Consider the following 18100-nt stretch of genomic DNA (forward strand, 5'->3'; position numbering starts at 1 on the left):
CCTCTTGGAATTTGAAACATCAACGTTGGTAAGTTGGAAATACATACTGAGGGCTTGTCTTACACTGGCACTTTACATAATTCTACATTTGTAAGTTCAACTTTCATGATAAAGAGATTGCAATACAGTACTTGTATTAGGTGAATTGAAAAATACTATTCTGTTCTTTACAGTGGAAATATTTGTAATAAAAATAAATATAAAGTGAGCACTGTACACTTTGTATTCTGTTATAATTGAAATCAATATATTCGAAAATGTAGAAAACACCCAAAAATATTTAAATACATGGTATTCTATTATTAACTGCGATTAATTGCAATTAATTTTTTTAATTGCTTTACAGCTCGAATCAAAATCAAAACTGATTGATCAGTTTCAGTGCTGCTGCAAGTTTCTGAATAGCAGCAGGAAAAACTGACAAGGTTCAATTTAATTTTCACCCTGCTGTAGGTTGGTAAGACTAGGGGACTGGAATTGTCTATCACAAATGTAGGAAGATATCACTGCATTGTTTTATGTTTGGTTTACATTCAAATGGTGATCTTTGCAACAATAAACAATATTCTAAAAAAGAAAGATTAGATGCAGCAGAAGTTGCTCTTAGGTTCCTCGCTTGCCAGGAAAATTTTTATACTTGTAAATGGATTTTTCAAGCCCTAAGTTCATGTATTCTTGTTTGCTTCAGGTTTTGTTTTTTATTTTCTGTTAGTAAGAGGTTTCTTTCACTTTATTTCATTATCAATATCTTCTGGCATGTTGATCAGTAATATTTGGGTAGTAGACAGCCAGCAGGGCAGCAAAATTGGCTGCATGCAATAAAATGAGATTAAATTTGAATACATGGATTTTAGGAACAGAAATAAAAATACTGATAGAAACTGGAGTCAGCTCTCTAGAAAGCAGTGAATTTAAGAAGAGAGAGTGACAATGTATAACAAAATAAACAAGCTTGGAATGTAGCACTCTTGTGAAAAAAGCCAATTCTGTTTTTGTATAAATACACAGAATTCATATAAAATTAGGGGAATCTGATATGGCTTTTCACTCTGCTGTGACCATATCAGAAATGTTACATGTAATCCTCACAGTTTAAGAAGGATACTTTTGAGTGTGGAGGGAAATAGAGAAAACACACACAGAGCTTTGTGATATATAATACAAGCATTAGAGGGTAGGCTGGAAGAGAAATGGTCAGAGCCCAGTTTCTACACTCTGGAAAATAAAAGCTTGCAGGGAAGTGATATATACCGTAAATGAAGAAAGCATTGTTGACATTACCACAAAATAATAGAATAAGAAGTTGTAAGAAGTGTAAGAATAAGGATGGAAGAATATTCTGGTGTACATTTGCTACGTTTTGCTCATAATAATGAAGAATCCCCTTCTCTGGATCTGTTCAAGAACAGGTAACAGTAGAGAAGCAGTGTTAATGATATATGGATCAGTCCTGTAAAATACTGGATGACTGAGAAGTCTATTCTGGCCATGTGTATCAAATTATTGTTGTAGGGTAGATGATGCAGTGGAATGACATAGTTTGGCTCCTGACCTCTCTCCGAATCTGTTTCTAGTGGGATTACATCTTGTAGATACTGGAAGCAGTCCCAACACCAGACATGTCACCAAGGTTTTGGGGCTTAGCCATGCCTCTTCTGTCACCCACCAGATCTTGTCCATCTAGTGGTGAAGTTGCAGCAGTGCTCCTCTTTCACAAACCTCGGCTTTAAATGTTTATTTTGGGACAACCGTGAGCAGTTTCTCCCACAGAACCCTCTATCAGCACTTACACATGCTCTCTATCTCCCATGTCTGTAAATGAGGAAGACTTTTCCTTTCCATCCCAAGAGACTACCTGAGGGTTTATCACCTTCTGCTGCTGTTTGGCAAGACAGAACAGGTGAAGTCCAAGGCACAAAGATGCACCTTCTTTAAGGAGAGCCTGTTGTGGTCTACTGAGGGAGATCTCTATTACGATGCATTCAGCCCTGTGTTCAGGAACTGTACGGCACCAGATTACTTTCCCTTCCATAAATCTAGGTTTCATGCTGCTACTTGTTCTATGATCTTGGGGTATCCAATAGGAACTGGGGCTCCGTGGGTTTGATGGGGGCACTGGCTTCCCTTCGAATCAAAACTCCCATATCACCGACTCCCCCCACATAGTGTAGAGGGAAGACAGCTCTGAAGAAACTATACAGGATCCAAACTCACAGGTCCAATCAGGAATAGCTGGGGTTTGCCTCCAGGGATGGTGATTTCTGGTGGACCATCCAGACTGATCTGAGGATTGCCCTGATATATAGCACTGTCTGGTTGTCAGTGTTTTGTTGGGGTGGAGCTGGTCAAAATTTTTTTGACACAATGCTGTTTTCTGTCAGAAAATGTTTCAGCAAAATCAAAACTTGCCACAGAAAAACGTTGTTCAACAAAATTTTGTTTTGATTTTGTTTTGTCTATCTTATTGGATCATATCATTTTGATTTTTAGTTTAAATATAAAATTAAAGTCAATCGGGATGAAATGTTTCAATTTAATTGAATAATTTTTTAAAAAATAATTCATTTTGTGGTCAGTTTTGAAATGTTTTGTTTTTGTTCCAATTTGGAACAAAGCCAGATTTCTAAATGATAGAATTTCCTGTGGAATGCAAATCGCAAGTTTTGACCAGCTCTAATTGTTTTTTTTTTTAAAGTTTGTGTATTTATTTTATATATGTGTGTGTGTGTATATGTATATATATATATTGTGATGGGGCAAGGCCAGATGGCTATAGAAAAGTAGGGGGAGATAGATATATTAGCTCCAGGCTAAACAAATCCCTGGTACCAGGTTAAGTGAAATGGAAGCTGCTCCATGTCAATTAAGACACCTGGGGCCAATTAAGAACTTTCCAGAAGTCAGGGAGAATGCTAGGTTGATTAGGACACTTGAAGCCAATCAGGGGCTGGCTGAAACTAGTTAAAAGCCTCCCAGTCAGTCAGGTGGGTGTGCATGTCAGGAGCTGTGGGAGGAAGTTGCGCTGTTGGAGAGGCTGAGTAGTACACACCATATCAGGCACAAGGAAGGAGGCCCTGAGGTAAGGGTGAAGTGGAGCTTGAGGAAGTGAGGGTTGCTGTGGGGGAAGTAGCACAGGGAATTGTACATGTCATGTTTCTAAAAGGTCAGCTACCATAGCTGATACTATTAGGGTCCCTGGGCTGGAGCCCAGAGTAGAGGGTGGGCCTGGGCTCCTCCCCCCCCCCTCGCCCCCTGATTAATCACTGAGACTGGGAGACAACAGAGACTGTGTAAGGAAGGATAACTTCTCCTCACCTCCCTCGCTGGCTTATGATTAAAATGGCTCAGTAGACTGTGACCCTTGTCTCTAGAGAAAGAAGGGTTATGTGGAGGGTCACAGTGAGCCTCTGAGGCTAGTGAAATCCGCCAAGAAACGCGGGACCCATGGAGGCAAGGACAGAGCTTTGTCACTATATATATATATATAAACATGTTTAACCCTTCCCCCCTGTACTAAGCAACTTCCAGTTTTGAACTACATTTTAAAAAGCTTATTTAGAGAAATACAAAGAGATTGCATATAATATATTGGTGCATATTTAGCTAATCTATACTGTTCTGTTACTACTTATTTAAAGTAGCAGCCATTTTTGAACATAATTTGTGTAAATGTGTATATTGTTTAAGGATATAATAAAACAACTTTCAGAACCTTTCTATTAACAGTTAATTATTTCTTATTTTACAGCATACACAATTCAGGCAGCTGAGAACATAGCCCCTAATACTCTAGCAGATGCTAACTCTAGGGCCTTGTTGGTTTGCAATGGACCTTTAGAACACTATGACTTTCTGATCAAAGCAGAAGAGCTGGGGAATGATGAACAACAACGAAGAGTTGTACAATGCTTGCAGAAGTTACATGAGAGCCTTAAAGGCTACAGTATCAGTCCAAACAATCTTCTGTCAAAGGTGAGGCTTATGGTGATAATAGAAAACCGCTTTAAATGTTTGTCCTCAGAACTTTTATTTTTTATATAAATGTTTTGTCTACATGGGTATGTTTAAAGAGACTGTCACGTTTTAAAAAATCTTTCTTTGTTACTAACTTTGGCCCCAGTTCTGCAATCAGACTCTTGTTCCTGCATGGAACTCCATTCTTTGCTTTCAGTATATAAGCAGCTGTCAATAAATTATGTAACACATTAGGGGTGGGTGAGTCCTTAATTTTGCATGTTTGTTTCAGTGTTACAAGGGGAGGAAAGTGAGTGATGAAAATAACAAAAAAATGTGTTACGTAGTTTATGGACATCCCCTAGAAAGCTTGCCACACCATAATAATAATAATCAAGTTATTAAAACTAAAAGAATTCTAAAACTAAATCAAATGTACTTTTTGTCACACATGCTGTCTGCTTTTGTATTTCACTGAGCTTTGGCAAAAAGGCCTTGTCAGTTTCTGGTGCATGTGCACAGGCAGAATGCTGGAGTGCTTGAGTTGTAAACACTGGAGGCAAACGTTTGTCATAACAAACTTTGTAATTAATATTTTTCAATTAATGCCAAGATTCTAATTAATTTTAAGCTTTGTAAAATATTTTTTAAACAAAACTTAAATATCGGACCTACATCATTACTATTTACACTACTATTTACCAGATCATGGTTTCGCTTTCTCCAGCTTGTGGACTAACGCATCACTTTCCAGGGCCTTTCTTTGAAAAATGCCAATTCTGGGATTTCTTAAAAATAAATAAATAATTGAAGACTGTTTCCAAAATGAGGGACACTACCTGAAAACAAACCTCTATTTTGAAACTTCTATTGCAAGTCTAGGTATGTGGATGTGTGCTCTTGGGGCCCTAGATTTCCATAATTCCTTTTTAATTCTGCTTCTGAATCCAAAAGCAGACACTTGGAAATCAGTGTTTGGGCTACCAGCAGAGGAAGGGATATTTTTCCCCTTAAAATTACCCACAAAGGGTATCTCCCATATTCCATATCCAGAGGGCATGTGATGTGGTGCTTAGATCTTCTTTTCACATAGATGCAGGGGGATGGATTAATACACTTCCTTTTCTAGTGTAGGTCAGGGAAAATCCTATGTAGACATACTCTACAATGCCAAAGATCTATATCTGGAGGCCAGTTGATGTAGGAATAAACTGGGATTTCTTTTGCCTTCTCCATGAGGATGGTATGCAGGAGTTTTAATTTAATGATCTATATGCATTTTTAATAAATGTTGGGAATTGCCTGGTGCTCTGTTGAACAAAATGAGGTGTTCCGTGGTATATATTAAAATAGGTACAGTAATAACAGGGCAACCAAATTTATTCTAGAATAATAATTTGTGCACCTGTTCCCATGTGAACTTTTAAAAGTTTAATTTAACTTTTTTACTGGCTGAGTTTGGCCTCCTATCTCACCTTGATCGATCAGTCCTTCAGCCCTCATATAGATTGAGCCAATCACAACATGCCTTCCATTCTTCTCTTATCCTGGCCTTACTTCTCCATGTGCGGCCATGCCTTTTTACGATAAAATCTTCCCATCTCTTTGGATGTTGGCCAAATGGTTGTTTCAGTTCCTGTGGATACCATTCAGCGACAGCTGCAGTCCATCGACTGACAGTGAGCCTAGCTGTATGCCTGGCCCATCGCATTTTACTGTACCTGCTTTCAACAATGACGTCCTGCACTCCACTCTGCTGTTTGATCATTTCATTGGGGAATCGGTTGTGGATTGAAATCCCATCCCCAGAATTCTTCTTTCCATTGCTGTCTCTGTTACAGCCAGTTGTTGCTCCTCTACCTTTTATCAGTATCCATGTTTCGCTGCTGTACAATATTGCTGGCAGTACTGTTGAGTTGAAGAGGTTGGTGTGTGTTGCCTTGTTGATTTTTCCTTGGAGGACATCCTTGATAGAACTGAATGCGTGCGAACCAGCTTTCTTTCTTTGTGAGAGTTCGTCTTACTGATCGTGGTGCATATTAATTTCTTGGCCCAGATAAACGTATTGCTTGACTTCTTCAATTTGTTCTTTCTTAACTATTATTTGGGCTTTAGGCAAGGCATCAGGCCGCATAAATTTCATCTTAGAGCTGTTCATTTTTAGTCCAACTTGGCTGCTTTTTCTGTCGAGTTCTTGCAGCATTTTCTGTAGTTTCATAGTGTTTTCAGTAATCAGCATGATATCTGAGGTGGATTAACTGCTCTTCATTGGTACTAATTCCACCCTTCCAGTTCATCCACCTCATTACCATTTCGAGGCAGGTTGTGAAGAGTTCGGGTGAAATCATGTCTCCTTGCTTCACACCTTTTTTGATTGGGGTACGAAGGGGAGTGTCAAACAGAGTTATATGCATAGTGCAGTCAGAGTTTGCTTCTTTTAATAGGTTGATGTAGTTTGTGTCGATGCCCTGCTCTGCAAGAACTTTCAGCACTGCATTGATCTCTACACTGTCGAATGCTTTTTCATAGTTGTCGAAAGCAATGCATAAAGGGAATTTGTATTGCCTTGAGTGCTCCATTAGCTGGTCCATAGTGCTGAAATTCCTTTGAAAACCTGCCTGCTCTTTTGGCTGCTGCTCATCCCAACTTTGAGAGTCAGTTTGTTATTAGTCTGGAACAGCTTATAAACAAGTGAAAGCAGGAATATTGGAAAATAGTTATTTAGATCTTCACGATCACCCTTCTTATACAGCAAAATGGTGTTGGACTCCTTCCAGCTAAACCTCTTAGCAAGAATTTCCCAGAGGTCTTGGCCTCCAGTTCTTATTATTTTGGTTGTCAGTCCATCTTTTCCTGGAATTTTTCCTTCCTTCATTTGATAAACTGCATGTCGAACTTCGCTGATGAGGACTGGGAGTATGTGCTCATTGGTCTGTTGAAGTGTTGGTAGTGGGACATTTATTTGATACATGAACAGTTCAGTGCAGAAATCTTTGCAGACTGCTTCCATCCCTGTTCTGTCAATTACTGCTTTTCCATCCTTGTTCTTCAGTGCCATTATTGTCAACCAGTACAGTGTCAATTCCCGTTGGCATTTTTTGAGGCTTCTGTGATCTTTAGCCATCTTTAAGAAGCTTTCATTTCAGTACTTCTCAAAATCCTCCTTTAGTCGTCGTCTTATCAGCTTGCAGAGGAGGGAGTACTTGAGTTTGTTGCCATCATTTCTCTTCATAGTTCTCCATTTCTGCAGCAAGTTCCTTGTTTCCTCTGAGACTCTTACCTTTGCTCTTTTCGGTCTTTTTTTGTTAGCTAATTGCATGCATTGTCTCAGCTTATCAGTGAAGTTTTTATAGTACTCATCACAGTATTCTATGAGACTTCAGTCTTCCTTGGAAATGTTCATTTTCAGGATTGCCTCATAGAATATTTTTGGCCCCTGTCTCTGATTTGCCATCAGTAACGCTTTCTTCTCTACCTTTTTGTTGAAGATGAGTCTCGCTCTAAGCAAGCGATGGTCAGTACTGGTGTTGAATGATTACACTACTGAGATGTTTTGTATGATGTGCCGCTTATCGATCAGAATATAGTCAATCTCATTCTTGTTCTTCACATTGGGCATGATCCACCTTCTCTTGTTCTACTTAAACCAATGTTACCAATGAACATTTCTTTCATCTCCACCAGAGTTGCCAGTCACTCTCCTCATGCAGTCCGTTTGCTGATGCCATACCTTCCAATGAACTTTTCGCCTTCTTTCCCTCTTCCGACCTTGGCATTGACGTCTCCCTTCACAATCGTATTTGTGGATTTTTGAGTGAGGGTTTCTTCGAGCTACTGATAGAATTTTTCCACATTATCATCTTCACTTGTGCTTGTGGGAGCATAGATCTGGATAATCTTGAGGGTGCTGTTCTTGTTCAGTTGGAGGTGTAGCATTCCGATGTGTGATGACTTGAACTTGCAGGAGATGATTTTTGAAGACCATTCCTTGTTGACAATAAAATCGATTCGTCCAACAGTTCTCGCGCCTTCTCCTTTTCCCAATATGATGGTGCTTCTATCTCTTCACTTCACTTTCATCTCCTTTCTTCATCATGTTTCGCAGAGACCAAAGACTTTGCAGGCTGGCCTTGCCTTCTCCTCCATTAAATGGTTGATCGAGTCATCCCTTATCAGTGTCCTACAGTTGTAGGTACACACTGAGAGGGCAAGTCTTTTTGTAGCCCCTGAGATTCTTAGCAGCCTCTCATTGGGGACAGCCTCCATGCCGCCGCTGTAGAATAGATCGAGGGACACGCAAGAAACTGGGGCCCATTTATTCATGTTGTTTTAGCCATTTCTTCAGCCACTCGCTGGCTATGCTGTCAGTGGCCCGTTTGCCTCCTCAATTTAGCTAGCACCCAACCTCAAGAAGGAAGACAACTGTTCCCTTCCTGGGTTGGCAGCCTGACACCTTAGCATGGTAAAACCTACTGGAAAATACACTCTGCTATCATCGCTGGCAGATGTTATTTTTCTTTTCTCTTCATAGAACACTTTTTGCATGTAAAGTCAGAGATGAATGATGTACTTGACCTTTGCTGTAAGGTCATACTTAGGGTATGTCTACACTGCAATTAAAAGCCTGCGGCTCAGCCTAAGGGGCTGTTTAATTGTGGTGTAAATGTTTGGGCTCAGGCTGGAGCTGTGAGGGTCCCAGAGATCAGGCTGTAGCAATGAAACAGCCCCTTAGCTCGAGCCTGAGTCAGCTGGCACAGGCAAGCCGTAGGTGTCTAATTGGAGTATAGATGTACCCTTAAAGGCTTAAGGTATTATTTTGACATACAACGATAAGCCTACACACAGTGATTTTGATTTAATAATAATCATGGAATTGGAATCATGAATCATGGAATCTGATGAGGTTCAATAAGGATAAGTGCAGGGTCCTGCACTTAGGACGGAAGAACCCAATGCACAGCTACAGACTAGGGACTGAATGGCTAGGCAGCAGTTCTGCGGAAAAGGACCTAGGGGTGACAGTGGACGAGAAGCTGGATATGAGTCAGCAGTGTGCCCTTGTTGCCAAGAAGGCCAATGGCATTTTGGGATGTATAAGTAGGGGCATAGCGAGCAGATCGAGGGACGTGATCGTTCCCCTCTATTCGACATTGGTGAGGCCTCATCTGGAGTACTGTGTCCAGTTTTGGGCCCCACACTTCAAGAAGGATGTGGATAAATTGGAGAGAGTCCAGCGAAGGGCAACAAAAATGATTAGGGGACTGGAACACATGAGTTATGAGGAGAGGCTGAGGGAGCTGGGATTGTTTAGCCTGCAGAAGAGAAGAATGAGGGGGGATTTGATAGCTGCTTTCAACTACCTGAAAGGGGGTTCCAAAGAGGATGGCTCTAGACTGTTCTCAATGGTAGCAGATGACAGAACGAGGAGTAATGGTCTCAAGTTGCAGTGGGGGAGGTTTAGATTGGATATTAGGAAAAACTTTTTCACTAAGAGGGTGGTGAAACACAGGAATGCGTTACCTAGGGAGGTGGTAGAATCTCCTTCCTTAGAGGTTTTTAAGGTCAGGCTTGACAAAGCCCTGGCTGGGATGATTTAACTGGGAATTGGTCCTGCTTTGAGCAGGGGGTTGGACTAGATGACCTTCTGGGGTCCCTTCCAACCCTGATATTCTATGATTCTATGATTGCAATTTTAAGGAGTTAATCCTGTAAAAAATAACATCTTTAGCTGCTGGCCCACAGGAGCTTTGTAGCCCTAGTGTGTTCCACGGCTAGATAGGCTAATCCTGGTTAGAGGGGGGAATACAGTCATGAAACATCTGCTTATACATTCTCTACCACCATCACACAGTGTCTGAGTCCTTACAGTCCAGTTGTGATGTATGGGACATGTTTTCCTGAGTGTATCTGCGAAGGAGAGCTAACACAATATACACTGAACGTGTTCTGAGAGTATTCTAGGCATCCTGATGTAGCCGGTAAGCAGAGAAAAATTACTTCTTGTTGGACCACAGCTGAAATTTCAGATTCTCTGTCGTCTTCCCTTGCTAACAGGCCTTCTTGATATTGGCTTGCTAATTTTTTTTTTTATTGATCAGAATGGAGAGGCAAATGGCTCAGCCTTACAACCTCAAAAGCAGACAATCAGCTGACAAACAACATTGAAGATATCCTGCATGAACTGAAGATGTATCAAGTATCTTTTAATAAAATAAAAACCCTGGCCATGTGGGACTGCGTACACATTCACCTTCCTTCACCTAAACTTTCAAGTTCTGTTTAAGTTAAAGGAAACAAAATCACAAACTTTTGTGAGGATGATCTTTGGGATCAGTTTTCCTCAGTGTTTTCCAAACACACACAATTTCTAGGGACATTAGACAGTTTGTCATTTCTAGAGCTGACATAACTCCCATTTGCAGAATAGTTGCATGTGTTGGGTTTAAAGAAGCAAAAATCTGTTAAGCCAGAGGAGGTAAGCTCATTTCCAAGAGCTCTTTACCTTTCAGTTACTTTCCTCAACATTTGGTCAGAGAATTATATATATAAAAAGTCATAACTGTCCAGAAGGGCAGACAGTTATCTTCCCTCCTCTTGAGCACTCTGCCAGGCTATCTTCTGCTGTGGTTCTTTGGGGAAAAAGAGTTGAATCTTACAGTATGACCTGAGGATAGGAATGTTAGGACTCTGATCTCCATTGGGTAGTTGTTCCAGAGTTTTGAACCTCTTGTCTTGTTGAAGGAGCTTTACCTCTGTCTCCTGGAGTTTATACCTAATTATGTTAGACTATACTGAATGATTGCAGCTGTTAAGGTAGATGACTTTTAAGGGCTTCAGTACAAGAATCTTTAAGTGGGTATTGTAGTGAATGGGGGAGCAGATGTGTGTTGCAGAGAACAAAAGTGATATGCTGTGTTTGGCTCATCCTGCTTAGGAGACTGCACAGTTATAGCTTCTTTTTGAACATTTTATAAAGCTTCTGGTTGAGCTACAGTAGTCTAGCCTTGAGGTGACAGGTGCACAAAATACTGTGGTAGAGCTGTTGTATGAGAGGAATGATTGTAGTTGTCATTTAGTTGGAAATGGTGCCTGTGACAGCATCTGGTACTTTATTATTCAGTGACAATGTTGATTCCAGTAGGACCCCATGATGACACATTTTCTTAATGTGATCAGATGCCCCTGATGCAGAGTGAGACCCTGGTGTTCACTGGTTCTTTAAAACACTTTTAGTTAGCCTCGCTTCAGTCTTGTTCCAGTTGAGCCATTTGTTCCAAATTCAGGCTTCTGTCTCCTTCATTCATTTTGATATCTGGGATGGAATGCCGTCTGCACTGGATGAAAAAGGTAAATAGAGCTGTGTGTCACTGGCATATCATTCATGTTGCAACTTGTTTCATCACAAAATGTTTCTCTAATGTGGTATAGAAATATTAAATAAGAGTAGTGAGAAGACTGAGTTCTGTGGGACTCTACACACCAAAAATTCTTGGTCAGGAGCAGTAGCTGCTTATCCTAACTCCTTTGGATCTGTTTGAAAAGAATGAGTATAATGAGCTTCGTGTGATTCTGTTGACTCTTGCCAGCACATGTAGCTGGGCAGCAGTACCTCATGATCCATGTCAGATGGCAGAGTAGATCACATAGTACCACCTTTTTCTTCAGCAATGGCAGAGGTGAAACACAAAGAAAAGGAGTACTTGTGGCACAGTGCAAATGGTGCTGTTTCAGTTACATGACCTGGGCGTAAGCCAGGTTGATTGGGGTTTGAATACCAATGGAAGCCCGGTGTTGCTACATTTAGTTTACTGTCATAGTCTTGATTAAAATCTTGCCCAGGAATAAGAATTTCAACACTGAATAGTCAATGGTGAGGTCACTGGCATCTAGTGTTTCTTGACACTGGGACTACCACCTATTTCAGTGTTGTCTCAGAAAGAGGCATTGACTGTTACTGTTAGCTGAGGGCCAAGGCATTCTCCACTGGTATTAGACAGCCAAGAGGGGCACAAGCCTAGGTTGCAGGTGGTGTCACAGATTTATTTCAATTCTTATGATAATATCTCTGTTTGTAGCAAGGTACTTGCAGGCAATGTGTGTTTTTTCTGCTATGTGTATTTAGCACAGGATTTGAAATGCTGTTGCAGGTTCACTCAGTGTTAGGAAAAAGTAAAAGGTTAGGCGGGAACGGGGGCTGTTCGGTTTTCGGTTTTTTCGTTATTTTTCACAGCAGGAGTCGGTCGGGTGTTCTGTCGTGGTCATTCCATCTGGGTTTATTATATAGTGTGAGTTAGAACAGCTTGTCTGATTGGAATCATTTGTGTATCATAACTCTGGAAAACTCATGACTGCGTGGAGCCAAGTTTTGTGCCAGTAATTAATGAGTATGATCCTGTCTTCAAAGGTTCATCTTCACAAGGAACAAAGGTGTGTTCTTACCATCAATTAGCTAACATGCAGTAACTAACATGAGGTAAAATTCTAGTGAAGAAAAGATCATTTGTAGTGTTGACACATTAACAGATCAAGGTAAACCTCGGCAGGGGTATTCAGTTATTTTTATGCTAAAATCTGGACTTCTTTTTTTGTTTTTTTTTATTGGTTATTGAGATACTTAAATTAGGATTGGTTATGGAATTAAATTGAACAGATTGGTGTATTTTAGATTACAGAGATGCTTTTTGCAATTAGCTAAAATATTTTTATATACAAAAGGATTTTTATTTAGTAGGAGTTGGAGGGTGCTTATATGTAGTTCAGCTTTTTAGTTTTTACGGATGTTCTTAGAAACCTGAAATGATCTACTTTTATCAAGAAATGCTTTCTGTTCAGAGTGATAAATACTAGTTCTTTTAAAAGAAGTAATTATATGCAGCTGTCCAGCTGGAATCATTGTCTTTGATTCTGTCATTTTTTGAGATAATGTATATGAGGAATGGTGGTGAAGAGGATGAGGAGAGAAACAGGCACAAATAGTTGATAGTACAATTGCATTTAGTCTGAGCAACGTCACTTTATTTCATGGTCTGACTTCTTCCCTCACTTCTAGCAGCGGAAATCTGGAGTACCTCGTGAAATCATGGACTTACTCCAGGTTTAATACCATTAGAAATCAGGGAATAATCTGGCCCCATTTCCGCAGTGCAGATAACTTGCGAGCTTCTTGAAGATATGAACTGTACTAAGCACAACACACTTTGGGTTTTGACTTTTTTTGTATGTTTAATGTAATGGTTGCTGTGGTTCAAATAGCTTTATTCACTAAAATATGACAAACATAAGATTTATTATTAAACCTTATTATTATCTATGATTGAAACAACATTTCCATTATGAAAATATAGATATAAATTTGCTGGTACTTCAAGATGCTTTTTTTGGATTAGTTCAAAATGAACTCGAGTTTAAAAAAAAAAGCTATGAAGTCTATTGATGCAAATAGAATAAATTTTCAAAATTATTAGCCTCAAATTTTAAACAATGACTTTAATTTTATTAAGGAATTACCTTGTGTATGTTCAGTTCAGAGGATCTGAAAATATCTGAGGCTCAAGGCCACAAGAGTTTGTAAAAATGTTTCAGATCTCCAGGTTTTCAGAATAAACACCAACTGAGGCATTTTAAGTGTTGTTGAGCAACTATATTAATTACTCGAAATAAGCTCAACTCTAAGTGAGGTCATGTTTTGAAATAGGGTATGAACAATAGTAAATGTGATTCAGGACCTTGAAAATATCTTCAAATATAGCTGCAACCAAAAGGAGCTCTGAAAAGAGGATGAGAAAGAGACTGATCTGCTCTTAAATAAGGAATATTCTCTAATATGTTTTAACTTGATACTGCCTGTATTAATCTAATCTGATAAATATAGAGAATTGCATCTGGAATTTTGCATATTTAGACTAATTTCATATCGGCAAATACATTATGATCCAAATACGTTTAAAATTGGCAGTTAGGTATTTCTAAGGCACCTATCATACTGTAGTATCCAAGACAGAAAAAATTGTCAGACCCTTTTAAAAATACTCAAGAAATAATGGAGAGTTCTCAGACTGAAATGAAATATTCTGACCATATTACCACTTGGGAAAGAATAGTGATTAATCAAAGAGACATTAAAAAAGGAATAGAAAAAAATCCAGTCTGAACCAGCGTAGAACACGCTGTGAGAGACACAAATTACTTTTTAAAAATAGGATAAAAAGGATCTCAGTAGTAGAGAACAAAATTAATTTAATTTGGTATGGGAGCATAGTTTGAAATTCTGCCTCTCCTTTGGAAAAATTAATATTTTAAAGAATATAAAACAATTTTCAAAACTTTTGCAAAGCAACTTAAATAAAAAAGGAAAAGAAAAATATGTATCCCGCACTATGTGCCTGTTCCAGTGATTCTATGCATTATGTGGTATCATAAGCATGGTGTATTTTATGGATATTGCAGAGGAGTAGGAGTTAGCAGTCTATCACAGGGCTGGATGTGACAGGATTTAAAGAAGGAAATAGTTAAGACTGTATGGTAATGTACTGATTGCATCTCTTGGGAAGGTTATTGGGAGCGTATTGATATAGTGGATTTTTGACCATTCCTTGTGCAAGTCAGCTTTTGTGGTATGCCTTAACCTCTTTGCTTTTGTAGGTATTAAGTGTTAGTTATCTTTAAATGATGACACTGCAAAAACAAAGCTGTCCAAGAATCTATTTTGTCTGAGGGAGAGGTGGACTTAAGTATTTTTACTAGACATCTGAGTGCAGTCACTACTTTACCTTGTTTTCCCCGCCTCCTTTACGACTCAAAGCCCCATGAAGTGATTGGGGATTGGACCTGCTTTGACCTCCTGAGGTCCTCCTGAGGTCCCTTCCAACTCTGATAATCTATGATTCTATGATAAGTGGTTAATATCCATAAAAGAGGACCAGAAGGACTCTACAGATCCATTCCAAGTCAGTCCATATTCATCAGGAGATCTGGTTGCAGAGCAGTGTGAAAAAATCCTACTATTTGAACTGCCTTTTTGGTAAACGTATGGAGTGTATGTGTAAAATCTTCCTAAAATTGAAGAATGGAATAAGCTAACTACAATAACTCTCCACGGCTCTCCACAGTGTTTCTCTTTCATTAGCAATCCCTTGGTCTGGATACTACTTGTTGGTTTACATCTGCTCACTCCATCAAAATTCAAGTTTCTTTTTACTTTCTGTCCTTTCTCCTTTGAATTCAGACACTCTCTGCTGGCTTGCTGCAGCACTGCACTATGATTCCAGTTTACTCTACTTCCATCTGACAGTTTATGGCCATGTCTACATTACAGTACAAAGTTTGGTCAACATAAATTATGTTGCTGAATAGTTGCCAACTGTAACATGTCGCTCATACATGTGCACACTTGGGTGCTTGCCTAAGCAGTGTGTGTCCTCTCTGTGAATGGTTGCACTGACATAAAATGCGGTGCACAACAGGTCGGTATCCCAGTGTGCCCAAAGCCACCATCCACCTTAATTCCTGGGATGCCTCCAGTTCACCCAGGGATTTCTGAAAGTAGAGACTGAGTTTCTGTCATGCCACTTTCTTCATCCAATAATGCCTAGTGTGACAGATATGACAGTATCCTGCAATATATTGAGCAAAACTTATAAGATTGAGTTAAACCTTATTGAATTGCATTTAATAGCTTGGGGTCAATTGTATTAAAAATGCAATGTTTAGGGGGGAGAGGGATAGCTCAGTGGTTTGAGCATTGGCCTGTTAAACCCAGGATTGTGAGTTCAATCCCTGAGGGGGCTATTTAGGTATCTGGGGCAAAAATTGGGGATTGGTCCTGCTTTGAGTGGGGGGTTGGACTAGATGACCTCCTGAGGTCCCTTCCAACCCTGATATTCTATGATTCTATAATATTTACTGTTGTGGGATTGTATGAAATTTCCTTTACCAGGAAGACAAGATTCATGCAATCTCTGGGAGATGTGTGGTATTTCAAAGGACTTTTTGGGACAATGTGTTTGAAATGGATTTCCTGGGAATTACTTGGGGTGAGGAGAATGCAAATGACTCTCATTGAATCCCTCCCTTTGAAGCTACACCCTGAGGAAAGAAACTGATTGTCTATTGATTACCTGCTCCAGAAATCTCCAGTTCTAAGATCTCCAAACTGTATAACAGAGGGACTAAATTTTCATGATGTCCTAGTTTTGAGCTAGGGCTGTTATGAACTAACGACCACAAATGAGACCCCTTTTTGGGGTTTGAATGACTCAGCTGCCAAAGATAGTTGGGGTGATCTCGAGTAAGCTTATTACCATGCATGTAAGTTACTTTATTGTTTTTAATGTTTTGTCTGCAGTGTTTCTACCTAACTAATAAAATAGGCTTTCATAGGCAGTGGTGTGTGGTAACTTACAAATGTTGGCAGTTATACCATGTGTCATCTCTGAAGGGAAGAAGCAAAGCAGGCTTGCTTGGGCCAACTGTTGTATACTGGGCATAAAACAATGAAGGCAGGGAACTGTTCAGCCTGGAAATAGACCAGTCGGGAGGGAGAGAGACTTGGGTTTCCACCCAAAAACGGCAACAGCTGGGGAGCCAGAAGCCTGAGCCTGGGTTCCCTTGGTGGACCACTAGGGAAATACAGATGCAGTTGCTCTGAACTGTGACACCTGTTCCGTCCCATAGTACTGGAACAGTTTTTTAAATCTCCCACAATCCTGCATGCCATTTTAGGTTTCTCTTATCTCTCTGGCAGAAGCATGGACTCTACACAGCTCAGCAGAATTCTCATGACAGCTGCTAGTACAAGATGCATGATTCTCCTGTTTGCAGAGCTTGAATAAATACTACTACAACTGGGAGTGTAATGAGGAAGATGCAGAGATGTTTGGGCTCAATAACTCCATGCTGATTGGACATGGTGGGGGAAAAAAAGCCTGGTTGCTTACAGGCATTCACAAAGCAGCTCCTCACGGTGTATCACCACTTTTGCCACCTAAGAAACAAGCACTGATTAATGGGATTTCATCATAAAACAGGTGTGGGATGATGAGTGGTGGCTTCAGAAATTTCGGGTGCAAAAACCTGTGCTCCTGAAGGGGTGTGCTGAGCTTGCCCCAGCTGTCTTGTGCTGGGATGCCAAAATGAGAGCTTCACTGGCAGTGGAGAAGTGCGTAGCGATCACACTCTGGAAACTTGCAACACCAAATTGGTCAGTGGACAATCATTTTGGAGTTGGAAAATCCACAGTGTGGGGCCATCATCATAGAAATGTGCAAGGCCATTAATCATCTCCTGCTACACAGAATTGTGACTGTTGGTAACATGCATGAAATACTGGATGGTTTTGCAGCAGTGGGTTTCCCGAACTGCAGTAGGGCAATACACAGCACACGTATCCCTGTTCTGGCACTAGCCCATGTCACCACTGAGTATATTAACAGAAAGGGTTACTTTTCAATGGTTATGCAAGGACAGGACACTTCACTGATATTGGGGAAGATTCATGATGCTCGCATCTTTAAGAAAACAAGAGTTTTCAAAAAGTTGCAAACAGGGACATTCATCCCCAACCAGTGCATTCAAATTGGGGATGTTGAAATGCCAATAGTGATTCTGGGTGACTCAGCCTTCCCCTGGCTCATGAAGCCATACACTGGCCACCTCTACAGCACCAAGGAAAGATTCAGGGACTGGCTCAGTGGAATGACAGTTGAATGTGCTTGTGGTAGATTGAGGAGTCATTGGAGATGTTTGCCCACTAGATTGGATTTCAGCGAGGCATTGTTATTGCTGCATGTTGTTTATTGCACAATGTCTGTGAAGTGAAGGGAGAAAAGTTATCCTGTGGTGGTGGAGTGAGGTGGATCAGCTGTCTGCTGAATTTGAACAATCAGACACATGAACTATTAGAAGAGCTCACCACGGAGCTGTATCGCTGAGGGAGGCTTAAAAGACCATTTTAGCAGTCAGGCACAGTAGAATTGTCTGAACATTTTATGAAACAGTGTTCAGGAATAGGTTACTGTCTCTCCCATTTTTGAATCTGTAATGCTTAGTGTAAATTACTTAAAATGGGGAGGGGGGAAGGGATTGTGTGTCACTATGAATTCAGTAATGCTTGGTGTACATTATTATAATATCTGTAATGCTTTGTTTA

General features: G+C 40.1%; 1 protein-coding gene across 1 annotated transcript in view; it reads left to right on the top strand.

The window, feature by feature from the left end:
- AFG1L (AFG1 like ATPase) overlaps positions 1–18100 on the top strand; it is a 136366-nt gene that overhangs the window by 18199 nt on the left and 100067 nt on the right. The window contains exon 2 of the mRNA XM_084624792.1: positions 3749–3972. Coding sequence (XP_084480918.1) covers positions 3749–3972 — 224 coding nt within the window. The remainder of the gene's footprint in view (positions 1–3748; positions 3973–18100) is intronic.

This window comes from Lepidochelys olivacea, assembly GCF_965140295.1.
Source record: "Lepidochelys olivacea isolate rLepOli2 genome assembly, chromosome: 3".
Taxonomy (NCBI): Eukaryota; Metazoa; Chordata; order Testudines; family Cheloniidae; genus Lepidochelys; species Lepidochelys olivacea.